At 33.1% G+C, this 22,653-nt stretch overlaps 1 protein-coding gene across 12 annotated transcripts in view; it reads right to left on the reverse strand.

Annotated features, from left to right (window-relative positions):
• The window catches only part of EML5 (EMAP like 5), a 114,568-nt gene that overhangs the window by 23,586 nt on the left and 68,329 nt on the right, over positions 1–22,653 (reverse strand). For 4 of the 12 annotated variants that reach the window (XM_040701559.2, XM_015287733.4, XM_025151282.3 and 1 more), the window contains exons 21-32: positions 22,151–22,292; positions 20,206–20,358; positions 19,255–19,386; positions 18,196–18,284; positions 17,301–17,477; positions 16,138–16,339; positions 14,462–14,588; positions 12,728–12,742; positions 9,306–9,314; positions 2,570–2,648; positions 1,873–2,002; positions 1,072–1,170 (exon numbers count right to left, since the gene is read on the reverse strand). In XM_040701559.2, coding sequence (XP_040557493.1) covers positions 1,072–1,170; positions 1,873–2,002; positions 2,570–2,648; positions 9,306–9,314; positions 12,728–12,742; positions 14,462–14,588; positions 16,138–16,339; positions 17,301–17,477; positions 18,196–18,284; positions 19,255–19,386; positions 20,206–20,358; positions 22,151–22,292 — 1,354 coding nt within the window. Of the gene's footprint in view, positions 1–1,071; positions 1,171–1,872; positions 2,003–2,569; positions 2,662–9,305; positions 9,315–12,727; positions 12,743–14,461; positions 14,589–16,137; positions 16,340–17,300; positions 17,565–18,195; positions 18,285–19,254; positions 19,387–20,205; positions 20,359–22,150; positions 22,293–22,653 lie in introns of those variants that run through there. The other 8 variants (XM_040701561.2, XM_040701560.2, XM_025151284.3 and 5 more) reach the window with 6 other exon arrangements.

The raw sequence follows: 22,653 nt of genomic DNA on the forward strand, positions 1-22,653 counted from the left end.
AACATTAGGGGTGCTGTGTTTCTTCTTGGGTAAAATGAATACTGAAGAAAGTGATTCAGGCAAAGAACAGATTTTTATAATATTAGTACCCATATATTCTACCCTACGGAATAACAAGCAGGGCTAGAGTAAGTAATCTGCTGAAGAAGCAAATGACGTCCTGAGACAGTAAAAAAATCTATTTTCCTACGAATATTCTTTGCAATCAAACCATAGGCAAAAATCTGCAGACAATAATTTCTGTATAAATTATTATAATTTCTTAAAATTGATGAGGCAGGAAAGTCAAAGAAATTCAGTTAGTTTAGCTAAGCTATTACTATCATCAGTGAGTTAGTTTTAATGAAACACACACTTAAAAATCTGAAAGATGCAGGAAAGTAGTTAAGAAGCTCTGCCAACCTGACCAGACTTAGATGTGACACTAGAAAAAAAATACACAGAAAAAAAAAAAAAACAAGCTGTTTTTGATTAAGCAGTGATTTTTGTGTGTGTGTTCTATACACTAAGGAAGATGATGTATGTTTCAACCTGCCAAGAAACAACTGCAAGTATGAAAATTGTCATTAGGTTCTACAACTATAAATAAAAAATTATATTCAACTGAAAATTTTTGCAATATGGGTAATAGTTGAGCTATGCAAATACAGGGTGGTGGATTTTTTTTCTTTTTTTTTTTTCTCTTTTTTTTGTTTCTGTATAAATTCTTACAGCTTTGTATTATCAAAACTCTCTGATTAGACAGCCCTACATGATGAAACAACTAGTTTAAGTACTCTGGTTTAACACAAGCTGATAAAAAAATACAGATTAATATAATGGGGCTTAAGATTTCGCAACAAATATCTTTTTCATAATACTACAAACAGAAGATAGGCCTCATCTTTCAAACCGCAATGTTTTTCTTTAATTTATTAAATTACACTCGAACATAGAAAGAGGACAGGTAACTGAGTAACACTCATACAAACGGAGATAGCATAATCAAATAGTTTTGTGATTTATCATGAACTCACAAGGCCTAATTGCATGCTCTTATGTTAGTTTCTTTTTACAAAAATACAAACATACCTACTTGGCCAGTTGCCACTATGTTGGTAAACTTGGGGTGCTGATTTACAGTGAGGCACAAAATATCATCATTATGTTCTTGGTAAAAAGACTGAGAACCTAGAATAATAATAATAATAAAAAAGAAAATCCAACTTTAATTAAAACATTTACACATATATAGACATCTTTAGTGTTTGAAAATTTCATAGTACCTGTAACAGAAAAGTATTATGGTGGCGTTACAATTTGGAGCTTATCGCAGAAAACAGAAACCCCTGATTTTTTTTTTAATCTCAAATTTAATACATAATGCTCAATAATTCTGAACGTTTTCTTTGTCAAGTTGCTGAAACATCACAGAAACAAATGGTATTGTGTTTTTTAAAGGTCTGATTTATCTGAACTAAGCTGCATACAGTGAATGATGTGGAGGACTAAAAAGTAAAACAAACAAATTGGAAAAAAAATTAGATTTAGAAAACATTAAACCACATTGTTCAGCAGTTCTAGTTTCTAGGATAATTTTAGCAGGCAAGTTCCAGAAAACTCACACCAAAATTATCAAATCTTTACTTTCTGCAAAATTCAATACCCAGAAATATTTAAATTCATATAGCTTGCTTATGCAGATACTATTTATGATCTCACACAGGCAGCATCTTTTGCAACAGTAAATAAAAACATTAGTTTTTAAACTAATACATAAACACATAAGTTTAAACACTTAAACTTATTAGATTTAAAATTCTACCAGTAATTTCATAAGGTCTAGCATGCTATGCATGAAGAAATACTTTTCTTAAGTGGGTTTCCTCCTACCTGTTGCCACATTATACAAGATCCCAATAGATGCAGTATGATAGATAACATCAGCACCATCATTCAAATAATGCACATTGTTCCGGCAATCCTTGCCTCGGTACCCAAACACCAGCTCCAAAATTAGGTCCTAAGAAAGATATTTGAGTATATCAATCAAAATCTTAAAGCAACTATGAAATTTACAGATTTTATTTTTCAAATATGTCCTGATGTAGTAATGGAAAAGGAGTTGAATGATGTCTTATACCAACAGAAACTGAGTTCTTGCCTTTTTTGCCAGGTTACAAACACTGGTCTGCAACTTAGTTCTAGCTGCCAATTAAGAATGTCGAAGTACAACCTAAAACTTTTAGAATATTGATGGCAAAAGGTCATCTTGTACTCTAAAACAAACATTTTGTTTCAAGTTGTAAAAAATATTTCAGTTGACGTGAAGAATTGCATTTTTCACAGTTAGGTGAAATTTCCACTTCAGATTAACTAAAGGTGAGTTTTTGCATTGGCTATGCACAAGAAAAAACAGGTGTTGGAGCCTGTTGGCATCATGAATAGCTTTACATTTTCTTTTTTAAAATTCTTATTCTCTTATTATTTTTTAAAAACACAACTGTTAACAACAGTAAGCAATTACCTAAATAAGACGTAGTGCTTTCTACATGTTGCATGTAAAAAAGATCAATGTGCTTTCTCTTACCTCTATAGGTCTCTTTTTTTTCCCAACATTATTTGTTTGAAGTTTCTCAGGCTGTGGCAACGCCCTACTAACTGGTGGTCTGAAATAAAGAACTGCGAATAAGAGAAGGCTGTCCGTCACCCATTCCATACTAACACAGTACCTTCTAACCTGCTATTGCATACGGAAAACATCTAGCATGATCCTGCTTAATTGACATTTGTGTTCATCTTTGAAAGATGTTTCTGTCAAGTTAAAAAAAAAACCATGCCTGATTTCAGAAATGTTGAATGTGCTACACTGCCTGACAATTCTTCCAACAACCCATGAGATTAATGCAAAAACTTGTTTTTCAACAAATGGATACTGATAGATTTTAATTGCATATTCTTATAGTACTTCCATCTTCCCCATGCCTGTTTAATCTAAATACCTGACATCATCATTCCTTTTTCCCACAGTTCCTCAGTATTCTTATTAATTGTTCATAAAGAACTCAAGGTACAACTGCCCATTCGTTCTTACAGCAACAAATGCAAGTTATTCCAACATTCAGAAGTAAATCATCACCATGCAAATGCATGAATATTAGCATTAACTTATGTTCAACTCTCCTGAATAGTCCAGATTTAAGAAATGTCAAATAGATATGCCTGGTAACGTCTATAGCATCTTTCAGATAACTTTCAACTGTTTATACACAAAGAAACAAAGAACTGTTTTTATTGAACAAAAATCAACATTTTGTTGATCAAAGTCAGACAGTTTCTGTTCTGTAGGAGCAATTGTTATTGACTCTACAAATGAAACACACATGGTCATGTAAAGAAAACCAAGAGAAAGACCCTTGAGAGGAACAATTCATTTAAAAATAAAATCTCATGATAGATTCGGTGAAATATGGATTATTTAAGCCAGAAGGCAGTGTGACAAACTGATATCATACATAAAGCAACGCATCAACTCTCTTCAATACTCCCGTTTTAGTATGAACTTATCCTTTAATTCCATCTTTGTTCCAGTGATTACTTTGATGCAATTAAGCACCATGCCTTTTCTAACAACAACAGATAATGGTTTGTTAATATCAATTTTGAACTAAAAAGTATTATTTCAATTATCCAAATAAAATACCATTTTCTGAGATGTATCATATTCTCCCACCTTCTCTGCCTAATGAGAGTATAATTCATAGGTTTATTGTATCACAAATCAAAACAATTGTATATATAACATAAATTATACTGCAGCTACAAATTGTGCTCTGAGATACTTCAGTTGCTTCCACTATACTTAGAAGCCTGTAAATGCCTACCAAAAGAATTTTCAAAAGAAAATCAGATGAAAAAATCTTGTTGAATGTTTGTATCACCTAAACACAATCAATTTTAAAAAAAACTAGCTACTGTGTGAAATACAGCCCAAAAGAGACTCTTATAATATTTAATTTAGTGACATAAATCTATATTTTATAAAACATAAAATCTTAAAAATAGAAAATCCAAATCCACATATAAAAGAAAATATTATTTTACATTTGATAACTAACACATTGTGTCTTTTCACAGGGAAGGCATATAGGTTGCATTAAAATATATTCTAACTTTTTTCAAAGGATGAAATACTTAAAGATAAAAAGACAGATAATTCAGACCATGACAGAAAATTACTGAGTCTCATGTTTCATACTACATTTCATATTTAATATTAATAAGTGCAAAATTTATTAAGAATGAAAAACAGAACACTAACTGAAGTACTGAGAAATATTTGTAGATGTAGATGTCTACCACACATAGCAATGCAGGTCAAAAAACAAGTCCGATGTGCTCAGGTACTAAAGGTACCTTACTCAGATAGAAATAACAAAAGATAACAGGAGTTAAACTCATTCTTTTGGTTCTGCTTTATGAATGTTTGGAGGGAATGTAAACACAGAATTCTTTCTCAGAGATCCTCTGGATGTTTTCTACTCTGAGGAGTCCAGTTAGAATTCATATACACAGCGAGATAGAAAAGCAAGGCATTTGCATTTGTTTTTCAGTTCTAGCCTGGACCTATCTCACAGCTGTAGTAGTTTGTCCCTTCATCTGCAAACATAACAAATTATTGTCCCAGTAAGGAGGAAAAGCAAACCAAGCACATACTGTGCTGCCCTCATCATCTACAGAAGCTTGTTGGCCAGTACAGAAATTGAGGAACACATTCAACTTCTGTCAGCAATCCTAAATTCCAATTTCACAAACACCTTCCAGTCATCGTCTCTTGAAAAACCTCTCTCTTAAACTCTTATACTTGATGGGGAGAATGGGAATTTCATATCTTGTTTCCATGTTCATTCTTCTCTTCTGTCCTACTAACATGGACTCCTAGCATCCTTCTTGTTGAGTCCACCATATTAGAACAATATTACATTAAGTATGATCAGTACATCAAAATGTTTATCATATTAGGCATATATAGAAAGAGGTAATCTTAGAAATTTGCTAAGGAAAAAATCTTAGATCATAAAACAATAGATGAGCAGCTTAAGTTAGAAACCCTCTGATTAAGATCGTACACATGCAATACATATCTCCTAGTGCCATGGAAGCCCTCTTACTGCAATGCAATCCAACTCAGTAAAACTACTGAAATGCAGGAACAAGAATTCAAAGGCACAGATTCTGTTAGGGGAACAAGTTCTCTGAAACCACTTCAGTGAAACAGAATAAAAACTGTCCTCGTTCATTCAAGTAAATGAAGAGAGGAAAAGAAAAAGAGAGAGGAACTAATACTGCTCAGGTTGAATTAAAAATTGCTGGGGAAAAAACCCAAAATGAAATCAAACAGCTTCCTTAAATAACATAGATTTGAACTGGAATTTTGTCTTCACTCATAAAGAACATTTTTTCCCACATCTATTTGGGAATGACCACAGTGATCTCCCAGAATATTAATATATAGCTTTTTTTTTTCATACATATATAAGAAGTACTGCTTTATATGGAGTAAACTCTACTGTCTACAATCTCTGAGGATAAATGGCAAAATAATAAACAGTTCTCTGGATATGCAATCAAAAGTCTTTGAAAAATGAACAGAGACAGAAAGTTAAATGAACTGCACATACCCATGATTGCATGTATCCAGTTATTTTACAGCTAAAAACTATATTTTCAGAAATATAACTAAAACCTTATTTACGTAACAAGCTAATGATATTAAGAGTTGCTAATCAGTCTTATTGACAGTTTATTACTATAAATAATGACAAAATTTCCTTAATTCCTCTGATACTTCTATAAATGCTGCTCATTTATTAGGTAACTAGGAGTAAGCTTACAAATGCAAGAGTTTCCTTGACAAATGCTTACACAAAAGTGCTTCCTTAAAAACACATAATGTTGATTTTAAATCCTTTTTTAAATTAAGCAAACAACATGTACCTCTCTCCTTTCAAACATGAACATCATGACTAATGTTAAAATTTTGTAAATTGATTGATCCTATTACCAGTGATTTTGTTGGGTCTAACCATTAGATTCCTCCAGACTCAGAGGGAGGAATCCTATCCTATAATAAGTAAGTTTCAGCAGTCACTAATCTCTCATTGTTATCTTATCTCCTCTTCCATCCCATGTTGCAAGTATAAAATTAGATAGCAAGAATACTATGGAGCTCCAGAAATACATAACATCATACTGTTTGTTGTGCATGGAACTTCTACCTGCCTGTCGCAGAACTGTGCACTCAAAAATGCTTCTAGAGAAAGAGAAATCCAAGAAGTAGAAAAAGATATACTACTCTTACAGTTCCAGAAAGTCTTCTTATCTGAGAGAGAAAGAGTAATTTCTAATGCTTATCAGATAGCATGGAAAGCTTTGAACGTGGCATCCTTTAGATTATATTGTAGCCAACACGTGGAACGAAAATGTCAGATAATAGATTAAGTCATTTTGCAGAAATTTTTCTCTTACTTTGAATAACAGACTAAGCATGAATATCACTTTTCAAATCTATAAAAAATAGCACAAGAGCAAATAAAGATTTCAGGTCAAAGGCAAGAGATGACTATGTATTACCATTAAAAAAACTGATCTGAAGTAAGAAGTTCAAATTCTAGAGAATTGAGTCCCAATTCTCTCAGGATAATTCCTTAAAACACGCGTTCAAAATAAAGAAAAATGAGAAGTGGATTCAGCCGATTTTACCTTGCAGAAACAACAAAAAATAACCACCAAAATCAAGCTTAATAGAAGCAGTAAAGTTGAGGACCACAGGTCATCCAGACAGCTCCGGAGGACAAGTGAATGAAAACACTGCTGCAGAGCAGGCAGGCAGCAGGCAAAGGCTGTAGGTTTTGTCATTAGTGGTCAGTTCTGTTATACAGACTGGTGAAGAAGAAAATGGAGCAAAGCTTTCCAATCCACTCCCTGCTCACTCCAGGGCTCTCCCAAACATTTTATAGTTTTGATTTCTGACCAATTATGTGTCAACCAGCAACAGCCTTATTACTATTACTCTAGGAATTCACAAAACAAACAAACAAACAAAGAAACAAAAAACACATGAGGAGCCCTTCTTCAACTCATCACCCTCACATTTAAAACTGAGCATCCAAACCTCATTCCTTCCCCTTTTTCCCTTCTTCTTTTTTTTTTTTAAATATTTTCTATTTATGACACTGAAAGATAAGGGAAGAAGTGAAAAAGCAGAACAACTAACACAGCAGGAGAACATAAGCAAAGTTCTGATGTTTTGGTGTTGTTGTTTTACCCCAATAAAGAAAGCAGCAAAAGCTGTAAGGACATTGTTCTGTCATAGGTTAACGTTACTGGAAGTGAAATGAGCGAACTCAGGATTTTTTTGCTGCTTGTACCTAGAATGTGAAATTTTTCTAACATTTGCTTTTTACTAATCCCCTGGGATAGAATAGAAGAAGTATTTCATATTTTGCAACTGCTTGTAAAGGCCATCTATACGTAAAGGAGTTACAGCTAGACAGACACAAATACAGGCTGATAGTCACCCTTAGCCAACCATCAGAGTTGGTACACTAACATTTGTACATTAACATATAAAAGAACGAAATAAAGTTGAAAAATGTTGACTAGACTATTTATACTCAGTTGCAACTCTCATAGGTAATCCAAAAAAATTATTCAAGTACCCATCTATGAAACTCTAACTGTAGTGTTTTAGAATGCAAACTACAAACATGGATGTATTTTTTCCGTAATTAAGTTTCAGGGTGAGAACTCGTGAACTTAAAAGCAGGAATGTTGAAGAACACCAGAATACATTTTCCAGATGCATTTCTAAAGTTGCAAAAGCTATTTTTCATTTGCTATTTATGTACAGAGAAGAGACTAATTTCATACAGAAAATATAGTGCTCAAATATTTGCATGTAGAAGATAGGCTGCATGCTCAAACACTACATGCAAAAGAGGGGAGGGAGAACAGGAAAAACATTTGGGGGTGAATGCACACATGGATGGGGTCAGTTTGAATGTGTGGAAGGAGAACTCCAGCCATCTATCACAGGGGAAATAAATACCTCGATATTGGCACTTTATTTTCAACATGAAAATAGAATTCATATTTATACATCAGAATTTCTTTTTAGGAGATTGTTTTTGTTTGTTTGTTTGTTTAAATACCAGAATAACAGAAGCAATTTGAAGTAGCTTATGGAAAAAATACTGCTACCCACTAGTCCTGCATTGTATCTTATTCTCTATATTCATTATTGATAATAATTTCCAAAGTTTTTAACAGAATACAGGATGGTTGCCTGAATTTTCCTTCACTGTAGTTAACATAAAGTGTGACTGATTCTTTGAGTTCCATGATAACTCACAATAACATCAGTTAAGACATTTGTTCACCTTTTGAAAATAACAGTGCTATTACAGTGTTACAAGGCATGGTTTCATAGAGCAAATTACAGCTGCTGGTACAAATGAAAAATTCTCTTCCTGTGAACGTCATCATAGCTACGCTTTGTACCTATGTGAATTGCATAGAATTCAGCAACTGATTTTGCAATAGCGTTCAGCACAAAGTGACTTTCACTGCCCTCCCGTACGTGCCAACAAGTATGAAATAGGTAAAGAATTTTAAAAGAATGAACTTTTACAATTACTCTTGATAATATTTTCAAAGTCATTTGTGAAACTTGAGAGATCCAATTTCCATTAGAAGATAATGAAATCTGGTAGTTTATAAATAAGGTTCCTTACAATGATTAGTCATCATGATTTCCACAATCTTGTGAGTAGTGAGTGCCTTTTTGTATACAATCATGCACATGTAGGTAATTTAATACTTAGATATTAAGCAATAACTACACCTTGACATGTCTACTTGTCTGAACAAGCATAAGACAATTCACATTTGAGATAGAGAGCAGTCCACTAGGAATTGGTCTGAGTTCTAATCTATATATTTTAACAAAAAGTATTGCATACTATTATTTATAAAAGATAGAAAAGTTTAATGGTCCCTATAGTTAATTTTATACTGGTAGGAAAAGATGCATCCAGTTTATTATATGCAACAGAACTATAATGCATACACATAAACCTAAAATTTGTAATAGTATTTATAAGTATTGTTTGTAAAATTTGTAAGTAATATTATTTGTAAGTAATAAAATTTGTAAGTAACATTCTGAAGGTGCATGGAATAGCACCCAACATGAGAGATGGCTTCTCAAGGAAAATGAGAAATGACAGTACAATATGGAGTAGACAGCAAAATAAAAGCATTACCTGGAACCTCTTTTCAGCAGCAGGTAGGAAAGAGAAAAGGATTACTTATAAAAGTTTGGCTGAAAGCTAACTGTCAGTGAATTATTCAACAAATAATTATTACTGATTTTCTGGTTTATTTACTTCTTCTATACAAGGAAATTACAACTTAATATGCTGTGCAGGTTTTTTTTTATCATTACAGAAAAATTCAGTTCATTTCAATGGGCATTACAAATGTATACTGCCATGAGAATATAACCCTTAGGAATACTTCCTACTGCAAACTAAAAAAGAAAGCAGAAGCATACCTGATACCTCTGAAGTGTATGAAGTGCTTATATAGTTGGCAAACACAACACTTGAATAACACAAAGAAGAGTTTTACAGGTTTAACTTCCTTGAAAGAACTCACAAACAGAACAGTCAACTCACCACTGAAGACAGATGTTCAAGTTCACTCATAAAAATATGTTCAGTTATACTAAAATACGATTATCTCAGCTAGTGAAAGTGTAAAGGATACTGATCACTGTTGATCTGTAGTTACTACAGTTTTTTTTTCCACAATTATTTAATTCAGTTTATGTTGACTGAAGATATTTGGACATACTTTTCACAAACTTGTTGCACTGGATGGTTTCTTTCAGTCATTGATGATGCGTATGAGTCTATACAGACTACTTCCTAATATCTGTACTATGTACAGGTACCTTTCATCAGTCTGATAAGCAGGTACACTTGTTTTGATTTGCTTTTAAGTAATTTGGCTGCAGAAATTTCAGTGTTTTGAACCTCAAGGCTTAATAGCTGGCACGAATGCATATTCTGATGTCAATGTGGTAAGTGCGAGCTGCCCAAGTTCAGATAAAACAACCCTTATTTCAGTAGCTTTCTATCCCCTCTTTCATTCCCCTAGAAGAACAATGTAAGTTTATTTGTTGTCTTTTTCAGATCAAAATGAATTCTACTTGTGGATCAGTTTGTAAACAGTCAAATACAAAAAAACACCACAGGAAAAAAAAAAAAGAAAAAAAAGAAGCAATTTTGCCACCATGCCTGGCTTTGACTTCCATTTGGGTGTAGATGCAGAACAGCTAAAAAAGAATTTCAAAAGATGTTTGACACAAGGATCTTCTCAGGTAAGAGGTCTCAGCCCATGGACTAAGAAATGATATGTACTAAGAACTTATGATAGTGATAACTGTGAGAGAAACACTTTCAATGTTTAAGTTGCTGACAAACCTTCAGTAAATTTATTTAAAAAAAAGTAAATCAGAATTCCCTGTTTAGTTTTGAGATCTCTTGGTACAAACATTCTTACCTAAGTCATATTGATCATAGTATCCTCTCTTTGGCAGTAACAAAGAGAGAACACTTCAAGGAGGGTAAGAACGGGATAAGAATATAGTTATTTTCTCCAGGCTAATATACCAACTTCCAGAGGTTTTCAGGTCAAGAGGTAGCTGAACCAGAAGTGTTTTCAAAATTAACCATCCATGATGGATTTTTCTTCTAAGCAATTTAACTAGCACAAAACCATACTTGGAAAGAACTTTAACTAAAGGATAGAGACAGTTTTCTGATTTGTTTAGTGATGCTGACTACCCATAAGGCACACATCATACAGACAGTAGACATATTTTCAAATAAAAACATACCTTTCAATACTGTCATTCAGAAATTATAAATAATTCAAAGTATAGACTTAGATATAATTGGTGCCTCAAATCCTACTATTTTTTGGTTTTGATAAAAGTTAAAATCAATATTCCAATGTCAACAATACATATTACGACAATTTTACTTTATGAGGGAAATGATGTAGAGTTACTAAAGTTGGCCTTAAACAATAAATACCACAAGCAGACTTCAATGTCATGCAACTCTGAATGAAATCTTGTGTCTTAATATGTAGAACTTTTCCATAAAGTTTTGTGTGAAATTTAAAGCTTCAGCATATTTCTCTTCAGTTTATTAACTTGTACAGCACCAGCATCTTCCATTTCCAGACAATATCTGTGTCACTAACTCCTAAAAGTAAATAAGAAGTCACAGGAAGACTCCGATAGCCCAACCATATTGTTATTATTTTTTTTCAAGTCACTGTATCGTACAGTGGAGGAAGGAATGATGATTTAAGACTTAGAAAGAATGTCTCTCTAATCCAATCATTTTTAATCTCAAAACTTCCAATAATGTGAAGACTCCCACACACCTACAAAACCAAATAAAAATAAGGGTTTCCAAATACACAGTGAAAAAATGTTGAAATAGATTTAAAGCTAATTTAGTCTGCAGTTCTACCGTCTACATTTTTCCTTACTAAGGAGAATGAAAGTTCATCACAATCACTATCATCATTTCCATTAATACTCAGCATTATTAGGCCATATAATAATAACATAATGTCAGCTGTATTATTTTACAGCTTGTATCTTCTCTGAACACTCATTCCTTTTTAGCATTACAACCCACTAATCCAGTTACTTTTTTTTTAATCACAGACACTATGCAGTAAAACTGCAAACGGTTGTGCCTAAAGATTAAGGCTTGGTGTATAGCAAATTATTTCTTCCATTCATTTCTTATTTTTTAAAATGTCTTTATTTCTTCTTTACTTCAAGCAGCAGCAAAATCAGACTTAAAATTGTTAAGATTTCAAAAATATTTACCTAATGATTTTCTTTAGAATACTGAATTGTGTGGGAAAGATTTAAATTTTTAAAAAGTCATGTTAAAAAATGGGAAAAATTATGACTGTTGTAAAAAAAAATAAAATAACGGCAACAACGCTTAAAAGTATGAGTTGATTCAACTTACACCTCAAATTAATGTGTTAGCCATAAAAAATGATTAACACAGAACACTGTCCTCTTCCTGTGCTATTACAAGCACATCAGAATAATACTAGGTGAAGCTATCAGGTCAGATCCTTAAATATTACATAATCATTAGTACAACGCTGCAGGGCAAGTTAGTAACATCTCTCTTCTCCCAGATGCTTTTTATTTTTTAGTTCCAACACAGCAATGCAGACAAGGTAGAGACATTTCAGGTCTCTCTGCAACTTGTTCCCTGCACTGCTTATTCCATGTTGGACTTCTACACTGTTACGCAGTAACAACACTTACGCAGTAACAACACTGTTATGCAGACATACAAAATTTCATAATAAACTTGTTGAGCTTTTAGCCACTGTAGAGTACTGAGGAAGAGAACATGAGATTTGATCATCTCCTTCCAACTATTTTATTCAGTGCCCACTCTTATTTACTCAGACTGAGCTCTTTCTTTGCCTCCCATGTCTCTTCTAACCAGTAACAAGCTACTATTTCATAGTAAAGTGTGAAAAAGTTCACTTCTGTTTCAAAGTATAGCTTTATTTTTCAAGCTGCTTAAGTTCTTAAAATGTGTCTTGCACTCTATGCAATTGAACTTACCTCACTACCCCCTGCCTTCATAGGAAGCAAAAGGGAAGGAATATAAAGTAGAATAAAAATTAGTTTCTATGAAAATAGACCTAAGAGGACATTTATCAATCTTAAATAATGTTAATTTCAGTAATTCAGAAGCTAAAATGCATGCAAGAACCATATCATACTTTTATTCTTCACTGAAATGTCTTTTCCCCTCCATTTGAAGTTTTAGGACCCAAAACTTTTAAAATAATGAAAGCAATTGAGTCCTGTCACCAACTTTGATGCATTTTGAATCAGAACCTAGTTAACTTACTAAAAAATTAATTTTCTTTAGTATTCTACTTGAAAATGAAAACCACAGCTCCATCAGTTTCAAGACAATTGTTGAATGAAATAAAAGAGGTTTATAGCTTCATTTTTAATGTTATTAAATCACAGCTTTCTGTAACAGCAGTAAATATAAATCCAAAACGTTTACACCACACATATTATTTATTTTGATTTCCACATCAAAATCATCCAATTAATCAACAGAAAGACACTTTTCATTTTAAATGCAAAAGAAGGATCACGACTTTATATGCACGCATCCCTCTCCTAGTTTAGAGACAAAACCTAAAAACAAAAGACACCAAAACCCCCACAAACATCAGGTTGCATTTCTCAGTGAGGGCATCACATATCTGCCAGCTTCACTAAGGAAAGAGGCAATGCATCATAACATATCTCACATTCTTGCAGGTTTTCCATCTACTACTTCTCTCTATCTTCCCTCCTAGTTAAACTGCTTTGTGTTTTCTTTACTCTTCTCTTTAATACTAGTGTTCCTCAATTGCCTTATTTTACAATTACTTTATGTGCTGGTCTAACTTTATTCTGCTCCCCAACTCCCCTCTCTTCTAAATCATACAGTAGCGAACCAGGTACAACTAACTAGCATAGTTTGTGGTGATAGAACAAGGGGAAATAGTTTCAAGCTCAAAGAGGGTAGATTTAGGTAAGATATACGGAAAAAGTCTTTTACAGTGAGGGTGGTTAGGCACTGGAAGAGGTTCTCTAGTGATGTGGCTGATGCCCCATCCCTGGAGATTTTCAAGGCAAGGCCGGATAAGGCTCTGGGCAACCCAATCTAGCTGTGGTATCCCTGTTCATTACAGGGGAGATGGACTAGATAGCCTTAGAAATCCCTTCCAACTCTAAGGATTCTATGAACTCCAAATCATGCAAAGCAATCAACTATAGTTTCCAAGACTCATGTATAGAAACTGTAGAAACACAGCAGACAGAATTTTTCAAAGAAACAAAGAAATTACAGGAAGATAGGAACATGATGTAATTAGAGAAATTATTCAAATCCACTTGTTGGCAAAACCAAACCACTGAAAGTTGTCTTAAAATAAAACAAATGAACAGGATCTTATCTACAGTGACATCACTAGCTATCACTTCCAAGCAGTAAAAGTTTCAAAAGTAGAGTATTATCAAACAACAGCAAATGTTTCAAATTCTATCTCAAGAAACTCCCCAAATATAATAAAGTACATATATCAGTAGCAGTCTTTTCTTCTCTCTGAAGAGAAGATACAGCCTAGTCCTTAACCATGTCAACCGATAAACACTTTTTTTCCAGTAAATTATTTCCATTCTCTTCATACATATCCCTTTTAGATGTATGTACAATTCAACATGATTATATCTTACTATTAATTATCTTCCAGATTGCTTTCTTGGCTAGAATTATAATTTAGCAATTACCTTTCATCTAAGGTTGGCTCCTTTTGCTGTAGATGAGGCTTAATTCCAAACATTGGTCTAATGTTTGTTGATAAGGCTTTGATGGTGTAATTAATTTCATTTTCCCTTGTCACATCACTGTCATAACCTAAAAAAAAAAAAAAGTAAATCAAAGAGAACAGAATCAAAACAAAGACATAAAAAAAGATGCATAATTTGTGCATCTTTCAGTGAAGCACTGTACAATTATAGCTTATTAAAAATAAATACAAAAAGGAAGGAAAGCAGCTGGGAATTGTGAGTATTGTTAATGAAAACATTCTAAGAAATCAAATTCCCTACAATGTCCTTGGGGAACTATTAATATTCAAGTGACATTCGAAGCAACCCTATTTCTGTTTGCTTGGTTACTGAAGGTAACTAAAAAGCATCTGGCTACATGACTCCTGCTATTAGTTCTGGAAGATTTATCATCTGGTTGTTCTCAATTTCAGGATCTACCCACAAGGTTCTAACTGGATAGAATCTAAAGTTCTGCACTGGGTTCCTACATAATGTTTAGGGACAGTCAGGCATATCAAGATACTCACTATATTTGCATACATATTGTATAGTAAACATGGTCAAAAGTTTAGTGACTGGGTTGTTAACTCTTCATTTCATTAAAAAAATAAAACTACTAATTGCAACATTCTGTACATTTACTATCTAACTGAAATTCTGAAATTAACAAGACATGATAAAGAGAAATTTTTGTAGAAAATGTTGTCAGTGTCTTTCTAAATAATGGACAACTCTTTTTCTTAGGAAATATTTGAACGCATACCTTAAAAGGATTCTGTATAAAACACCTGAGCACAGGTAAGCTTATTGGGCAAAGCTGTTCATAGTCAGGAGCCAAACAAAAACTTAAGATTGACATTTTTGATTCATAAAGCTAAAGTTGAACAAGTCCCATATCTGTCCAAATATTTAAACTTTCTCTTTGGTCATCTAGCAATTTTCAGTGAAAACGGAAGTTTACATACTACACAAAATTATTTGATGATTAGCAAAACAAGTTTAAAAATGTTTAAGGAGTCTACAAAGAAGGAAAATTGCACTTTGGAGGAGAGAAGTGGCTCATGAGCCCTTAGTACTACACATGTAAAAGGAAATATTAAGCATGGCAAAAACATGAGAATTTTATAAAAAAATAATCAGTATGTTATCAGTGTTATGATTTTGCAATAGATTAAATTATATAATATGTGAACATTAGTCTACCTCAGACTATGATGTTTTTATGCTATGGAAATAGCTGCAAAGGAAATACGGAAAAAGATCAATACATGATGTTGTGTTGTATGGATTTCAACATAATTCCATCATAAATAATGTCCAAATCTAAACTGTTAGGAATTTATTTTTTAGTATAGATTTTTGAAAGTTATCCATAATTAGCACAATATTTTCAATTTTATGGATTTCAAGATTCTCCTTATACATTCTAATTGAAAGCAGCGCATCAAACTTTTCCATTATCATTTTCTTTACAACAGTCTTTTCCTCAAAGAGTTTTCTTAATGTTTTTGAAGCATCTTCACTATTATTACAACAATCACATGAAAAAGTTATTTTTAAATAAGCAGTTTTCCATTAATAAACAGTTTTTCTAAGACAGCATAATCCAGCCAGTTCTATACATTATTACCAACCTCCATCTTCTTCAGAATCTAGGTCAGATTCCTCACTGTCACACTGCCGGCTATCCCGATGTCCTTCCATCTCATAAGTCCACAGCATTAAAGATGTGTCTGCTCCTCCAACAGTGACCAACAAACTGTCATCATAGGTCCAACGGACATTTGTTACGTGGGTACTGTGAGCAACATACCTCTTAAATTTCCCAAATTTTCCCTGAGGGAAAAAAAAAAGACAGAAAAAATGATCCTGTCTGCTTGATCAAACCAAAACAAATTGCCAGTGCATCTTTGCCCAACACCATGTACTTAACTTCTTCACTTCATGTTTTATCCATTTTGCTTTTGTATTACACGATTTGCCAAATTGCTTTTCTCAAGCAGTTATGAAACACAACCATATTTCCACGCCAAGCATCTAAGAATTTGTTATTAAGAGATTCCAGCAATAAATGCTGCGTTGTGTTTTGTAAGAGAGAAGATAATCTAGCAGATTAAGAATAAAATGCACACAGAATATTTTGGGTCAATGCCTGTGCATTTGGTAAAATATTTAAAATTGAAGAAATATATACTGACTGACAAATATATGGGAAAACTGAAAAAGTTCTCAAGAAGCAATATAAATATCCTTCTAGAATGACTTTGCTATGTTGCATGGTTAAATAATGTTAATGATCCTCATTTTAGGGAAGAAAAGACGGAGATGGGACAGAATGAGGATCTATAACATCATGAATCATATGAAAATAAGTGAAGAAGAATTGTTCAGTGTCTTACAAAGTCCTTAAGAGGCTAAAAATACACCTATAAAACCACACTGTGGATACTAAGGCCGAATATATTACTCGAAAGTGACTGGCCAATAAACTGCTAGAATTTGAGAGAGTAGCACTACACATCTGTCTTATTTTTATATTTTTGTCTACACAGCTGCCACTGTCAGAGATTGGATACAGTGAGATGGCTCTTTAGTCTGACCTGGAATAGTCATTCTCAGTAACTGACAGGTTAATACATTGCAAATTTGAAACATTCAATAACTCCCCTCAATCATAAGGACAAAATTCTAAAAGCACTGTTTTGTTTCTAAAGATCAATATTTACATTCTTATAAATAATTTAAAAAGGTAGTTTAATTGACCAATCTTCTACATGCACAGCTGAAAACTACTTACTTTAGCAGGATAACGAAACAGTTTCACAAATCCAAAATCATCTCCTGTGGCTAATACTTTACTATCACTAGTGAGGCATGAAGCAGTTACATCTGTGACTTCACCAATTATTGGCCAGATTCCTTCACAGCAAGAGCCCAAAACACTTGTCCATGATGCCCAGCCAATCTTTTCTACCTATAAAAACAACCTGTTTGAGACAGAGCATGCTTCTTCCTAAGCAGTCTTCTTCCATATCTGATTTCAATAAAAAGTCCTTGCCATCTAAAAGATAATATTTTAATATTAACCACTAATTTTATTCAAAATTTCATTTCAGAGTGTTAACTTTATCTCTATTAACATCCACAAACTCTGTGGATGTGCTATTTAAAAAAATTACCTTACTTGTCATTTTAGCCTAGAAAAAGCAGATTACATTTTTCAGTGCAGCTTTTCAACCTCATAGAAAGCATTACTTTGAAAATTGTACATTTGCACTCTCTGTGCTCTAATAATGCTCTATATCTGAGAAAATGAAATATTACATCTATAACATAATAAACGTGACTACGCATATTATGTATACTACATCGTTATATAAAGATAAGAGGTCTTTCAAAACAAGTTTAAAGGTTAGGCATTTTGCAGTAGGTTTTCAAAGGCCTTTAGGTACTAATAGAAGCATATCAGATTTTCACAAGCGCACAACTCAGCCAGATGTCCATTTCTTAACAGAAGAAACAAATACAACATCCCCTACATAATTTATCATCCCAATTATATTATTTAATTGAACAATTTGCAAAAAAGGGTGAAGGACAGACCAGATGTGGTTTTATACATCATTTTCCACGTGGCACACACTGTTACATCTTAATTCTAATTTGCAAACAAAGTAAGAAGGTTTCCTCACCTCCAAAGTAGGAATTGTCTGTTTTTTCCCACGAGGAGCTTCAAAAAACAACTGCTCTTTAGCACCAGTGTTGACTTGCAAGAGCTTCCCTATAGAAATATTACATAGTGTATATTAACATTAATCAGAATGTTAACATTAATCAGAATTCAATTAAAATGGACACATACACAAAATTATGTTTCCATTTAAAAGTTGCATACATAACTAATGGAACTGAAGTGTGATCTTCTGAAGATCTGTATCACTCTACCCATTATACTCACACTCTCTATAAATTGCAATAATACATCACCTTACTCTCCTTACGGTTGTCCCATAAGACAGCAGACAAAATGTACTGGGTATGACTCAGAACTAATTAGTGGCAACTGACTATTATGCACATGTTCTTGGGCTTGAGAAATACACATGCAGGCTATTGCAAATAGCTGACTTCTGTTGGCCTCTATACTTCTTTTCAGGCATAGTTCTAATTAATCTTTCTGTTTCCTCCTGTTTTCAAATTTCTCGAAGGAAGTCCACCATTTTTTCAAATTAATTTAAAATTGGACATTAGCAAAGGTGATTTTGTGTAGGAACAGGAACTGAGAGATTGCACAATAGCACTGCTATGTTTTTGCATGAAATGGAACTGAAAATATTTAAATTGATAATGAATTAAGATCCAGCATCATGTATCAAGATCCAAGACTAAGGCACTGTTATTTTTAACAATATTCAAGAATACATATTTCTAAGCTAAAGATGCAAGTACAGTTTGCAGCGCATTATTTGAGAAACAGAAGTCAAAAGATAAGTATAGAAGATGTAAAAAAAGATATATAATTGTTTATAAAGGCAGTCTATATTACTTAAGTAGCACAATTTCTAAATATATATAAGTAGGAGTAAAAATCACGTTTTTATATTTATTCATGTGCTGTGAGCATCTTCACAAACTAAAACAAATCTGTTAGCAACATCAAAAATTCATGTTGTCAATGGAAGTTACTGTTTTAGTCTGTAATGCAGTCAATCTTCCAGGACATTTTTACAATTCAGGTGATTATTACTTACCTCTTATGTCCCAGTCCAAGTGCGTTATATAACTGGAGGCCCCCTTGCAGATTCCTACTCGTTTACTGCTCATTACATTGTAAATATCAACAAAATTGTCACAAGATGCCACAGCTAAGTACTTTCCAGCTCCTAAAATACAACAGCAGACACATGAGACATTTTAAAAATCTTTAATGGCCTGTAAATTAGAAACAAGAACTCCCTGGAATTCAGCTATATTTGTGTCAGATTTCTTCGACATGTCTGCTAATTCAAACACAGATTCTGAGAAACTAATACTGATATTACATAATTAATATTTCAGTAGGAAATATACAACCATTATTGTCACATGTTTAGCAATAAACTATAAGATCAAATTTTAAACTTTTTTTTTTTTTTTTTTTGCTGTGGTAAGGCTGAAGTAACTATAAGGCAATGTTGTATGAGATCTTGTATCAGTTATTTATGTCAAATTTTGCCTACAGAGGAGTATTTTCACTGAAACAATATTAGTAATTTAGGCCATAAATTTCAGTGTTGAAGAGCTGTATTGTTTGAAAACACTGGCTTCACTGGGACTGTTAAGCTGGGAGGATGGGAGGAGAAAAAAGGAACCAAGTTTCAAGCATTCTGTGTAGCTAAAAGTAGTATGAGCGTAGAGCTAAACTTAGCTCAAAGTGTAACCCATTTTTTTTGGTCCCTAGGAAGTCTGCTGGATGTTCATGATTTAAAAATCTTACTGTTGCATTTAGGAGATTACTCTGAGCAAACCTATTCCAAGAGTATCACCATTAAACGAGCAACATTGGACTTTACAACAAATACTTTTCACAATGTTAGTATCAGTCTTGCTGATTTTTACACTGCACATGTTAAAGAGTATTACAAAACTACTTTTATCTTTTAAGGATTATAAAGCTTGTTTGAAGAATTTGTATATAAAAATCTTCATTTAAAATCACTTACCTGGAGAAAATCGGATCTCTGAAATAACATCTTTCCTGTGCTGGAAGGAGACTAGATCCTCCAGGGTATCTGCATTAACTATCAAAAAACTTCCGTCATTTAGACCAACAGCTAATGCTTTCCCATCAGGAGAAAAACAGCAACATCTGCCTCCTATGATGAATAAACAAATGCCATTCAGATATGGTTACAGTAGATAATCCCTCCTTTTTTCTTTTCTTTTTTTCTTAATAGTGAAGAAAAGCTGTTTTTCTAATGTATGGTTTAATGATATATTATAGATGCTGCCAAGATAATTTCAAAGCTCTACCTCTGTGACAGTACACAGATGCCATTGGTAAATTATAAACACTCAACTCCAGAATCTCAGATTAGATTGGTTTGCATATTGATCAACACTTAATCTAAATTAACAATACAATTTAACCACTGTTGTCTATCTATTTCTTATTTTTCTCTCCTTCACATTATAGTTTGTTACCTTTTGCTTTAGAAAGGAGAACCTAAGTGGCAGATCTTCCATACTCACAGAATCCAGTTGTTTGCTTTCATGGTCACTTTGTCATATAATCCTTTCACTAAGCATGTCAATCTTCACTTGGTCAGCTTATATACCTAAGTTTCTATGGCAGAATTTTCCATTAACATAAATATTTTTGCCTTTTATTTTCCATCTGAAAAAGCTGCTGTCAGCAATCCTTTATCCAGCTAAGCTGACTCCATCAGACAAAGCTTTTCATTCATTACTCTGCGGCTCCTCTTTGTCTATGCTGAACATTCAGTTCAGATGAACACAGATGAGAAGGGTACACCAAAAATACTGATTACTCTCTTGTAAATTACATGAATACTTCATTATCTCCTATGCAAAAATCTCACTATTACATGTAGTTGTCATCCTCTGATCAGCCGCAATACTGTGTCTTCTACTCCTCAGTTTCTCTTCAGCTAAACAGACATTTTTCTTCCAGTCATATTGCCTTTAATTAGCAAACATTATGTCATTTCTATTACTGCAGTCTGCAAGAGTATTCAGCTTTTTTTGTACAGTACATGCACGCTTTTTAAGATTGAGAAACCATCTCAAAATTTGTTTCACCTGCGGATTAGATCATCACAGTCCTTACTTTTCTGTGAATATTGCTAATAAGAATATTAAGATATATCAGCTTTAAGACTCCAGCAGACTCTAATTTGATCCTTCTTTGTTTAACATAACTACTCATGCTCTTGCTGGCACTTGGCTTTTCTTCCAATTAGTTTATTCTGATCAGTCCAGACCATTTTCATCTAAGCTTCCTATAAGCTAAATCAAAATTATTCACAGAACTCAAAACAGATGAAGCCTATCACATCCCTGTATCTAGCAAGTTATATGTATTATTAAAAGCTAGTTAAGGCAAGTGCGGTCTAATCCTAAAAACAGTCTCTTTATATGGTATCATTTACAGAGGATTTTTCATCCGTCAAAAACAAAGTTTTATTACATATTAAATGATAAGTATTTTTTTTTCCTTCATTTTGGATTCTTCTAATATTCTCAAAAAAAAAAAAAAAAGAATGGGAATTCACTATTACTTCTGAGTTATCTTCAGAATTTTTCTAGAGTTGAATTCCTTGACTGTTCCAATATGCTTCCTTTACTGTCTTCAGTGTGGCAGATTTATGTCACTGGATCAACTTTTATTGTTAATTTATTGATTAAAGATTATTTGCAGCTGCAATGGATTAAGAATAGCATCACAGAGAAATCTCTTGTACAGATTTCTTAGGTAACATAACTACATAACTCATACACTCTACATAACTCTACATAACTCATAAACACAGCAGCAAAAAGGTAATAACAGAAAAGAATTAACTCGATTTTGTTTCTGGAAGAATCATCATGTAAGAAAGTATGAACTGAATTCAGTTATATCTTTTTTCATACTAAGCATCTTACCCTTCTTCAATTTGCGAACAGCTAACATACAATGGCTAGGAGATAAATCCCATATTCTTAAGGTTTTGTCATCACTTACAGTGGCACAAATGGGTAAATGAGGATGAGTAGCTAGACCCCAAACTTCCCCCTCCATGTGACCCTGAAAAAAAAAAAAGCAAACCAACAATCAGATGATTTTACATATAAAACAGAAATAAAAAATAAAAACATAAGGAGTCAAGAAAGAAAAAACAACACAAAATCACTAAGTGAGAACAGACGTATATTTACAAGATAATAAAGAAATATCTGAAGAGAAACAGTACACCTGAAAAAAGTGCTACCCTTCTACTTCCAGTAGAAGTGCATAGTATAGTAATTTCTACCAGTGAAAATTTTTCCCAGATGAATAATCTGCACATACTCCTTGATTTTTCTTCTACCTCTATTTCTAACATATGCTTTAAAAACTCCAGTTATTTACACATTGCATTGGCCACTCATAAAACATGAATTAAAGA

This window comes from Gallus gallus, chromosome 5 (assembly GCF_016699485.2).
Source record: "Gallus gallus isolate bGalGal1 chromosome 5, bGalGal1.mat.broiler.GRCg7b, whole genome shotgun sequence".
NCBI classification, from domain to species: domain Eukaryota; kingdom Metazoa; phylum Chordata; class Aves; order Galliformes; family Phasianidae; genus Gallus; species Gallus gallus.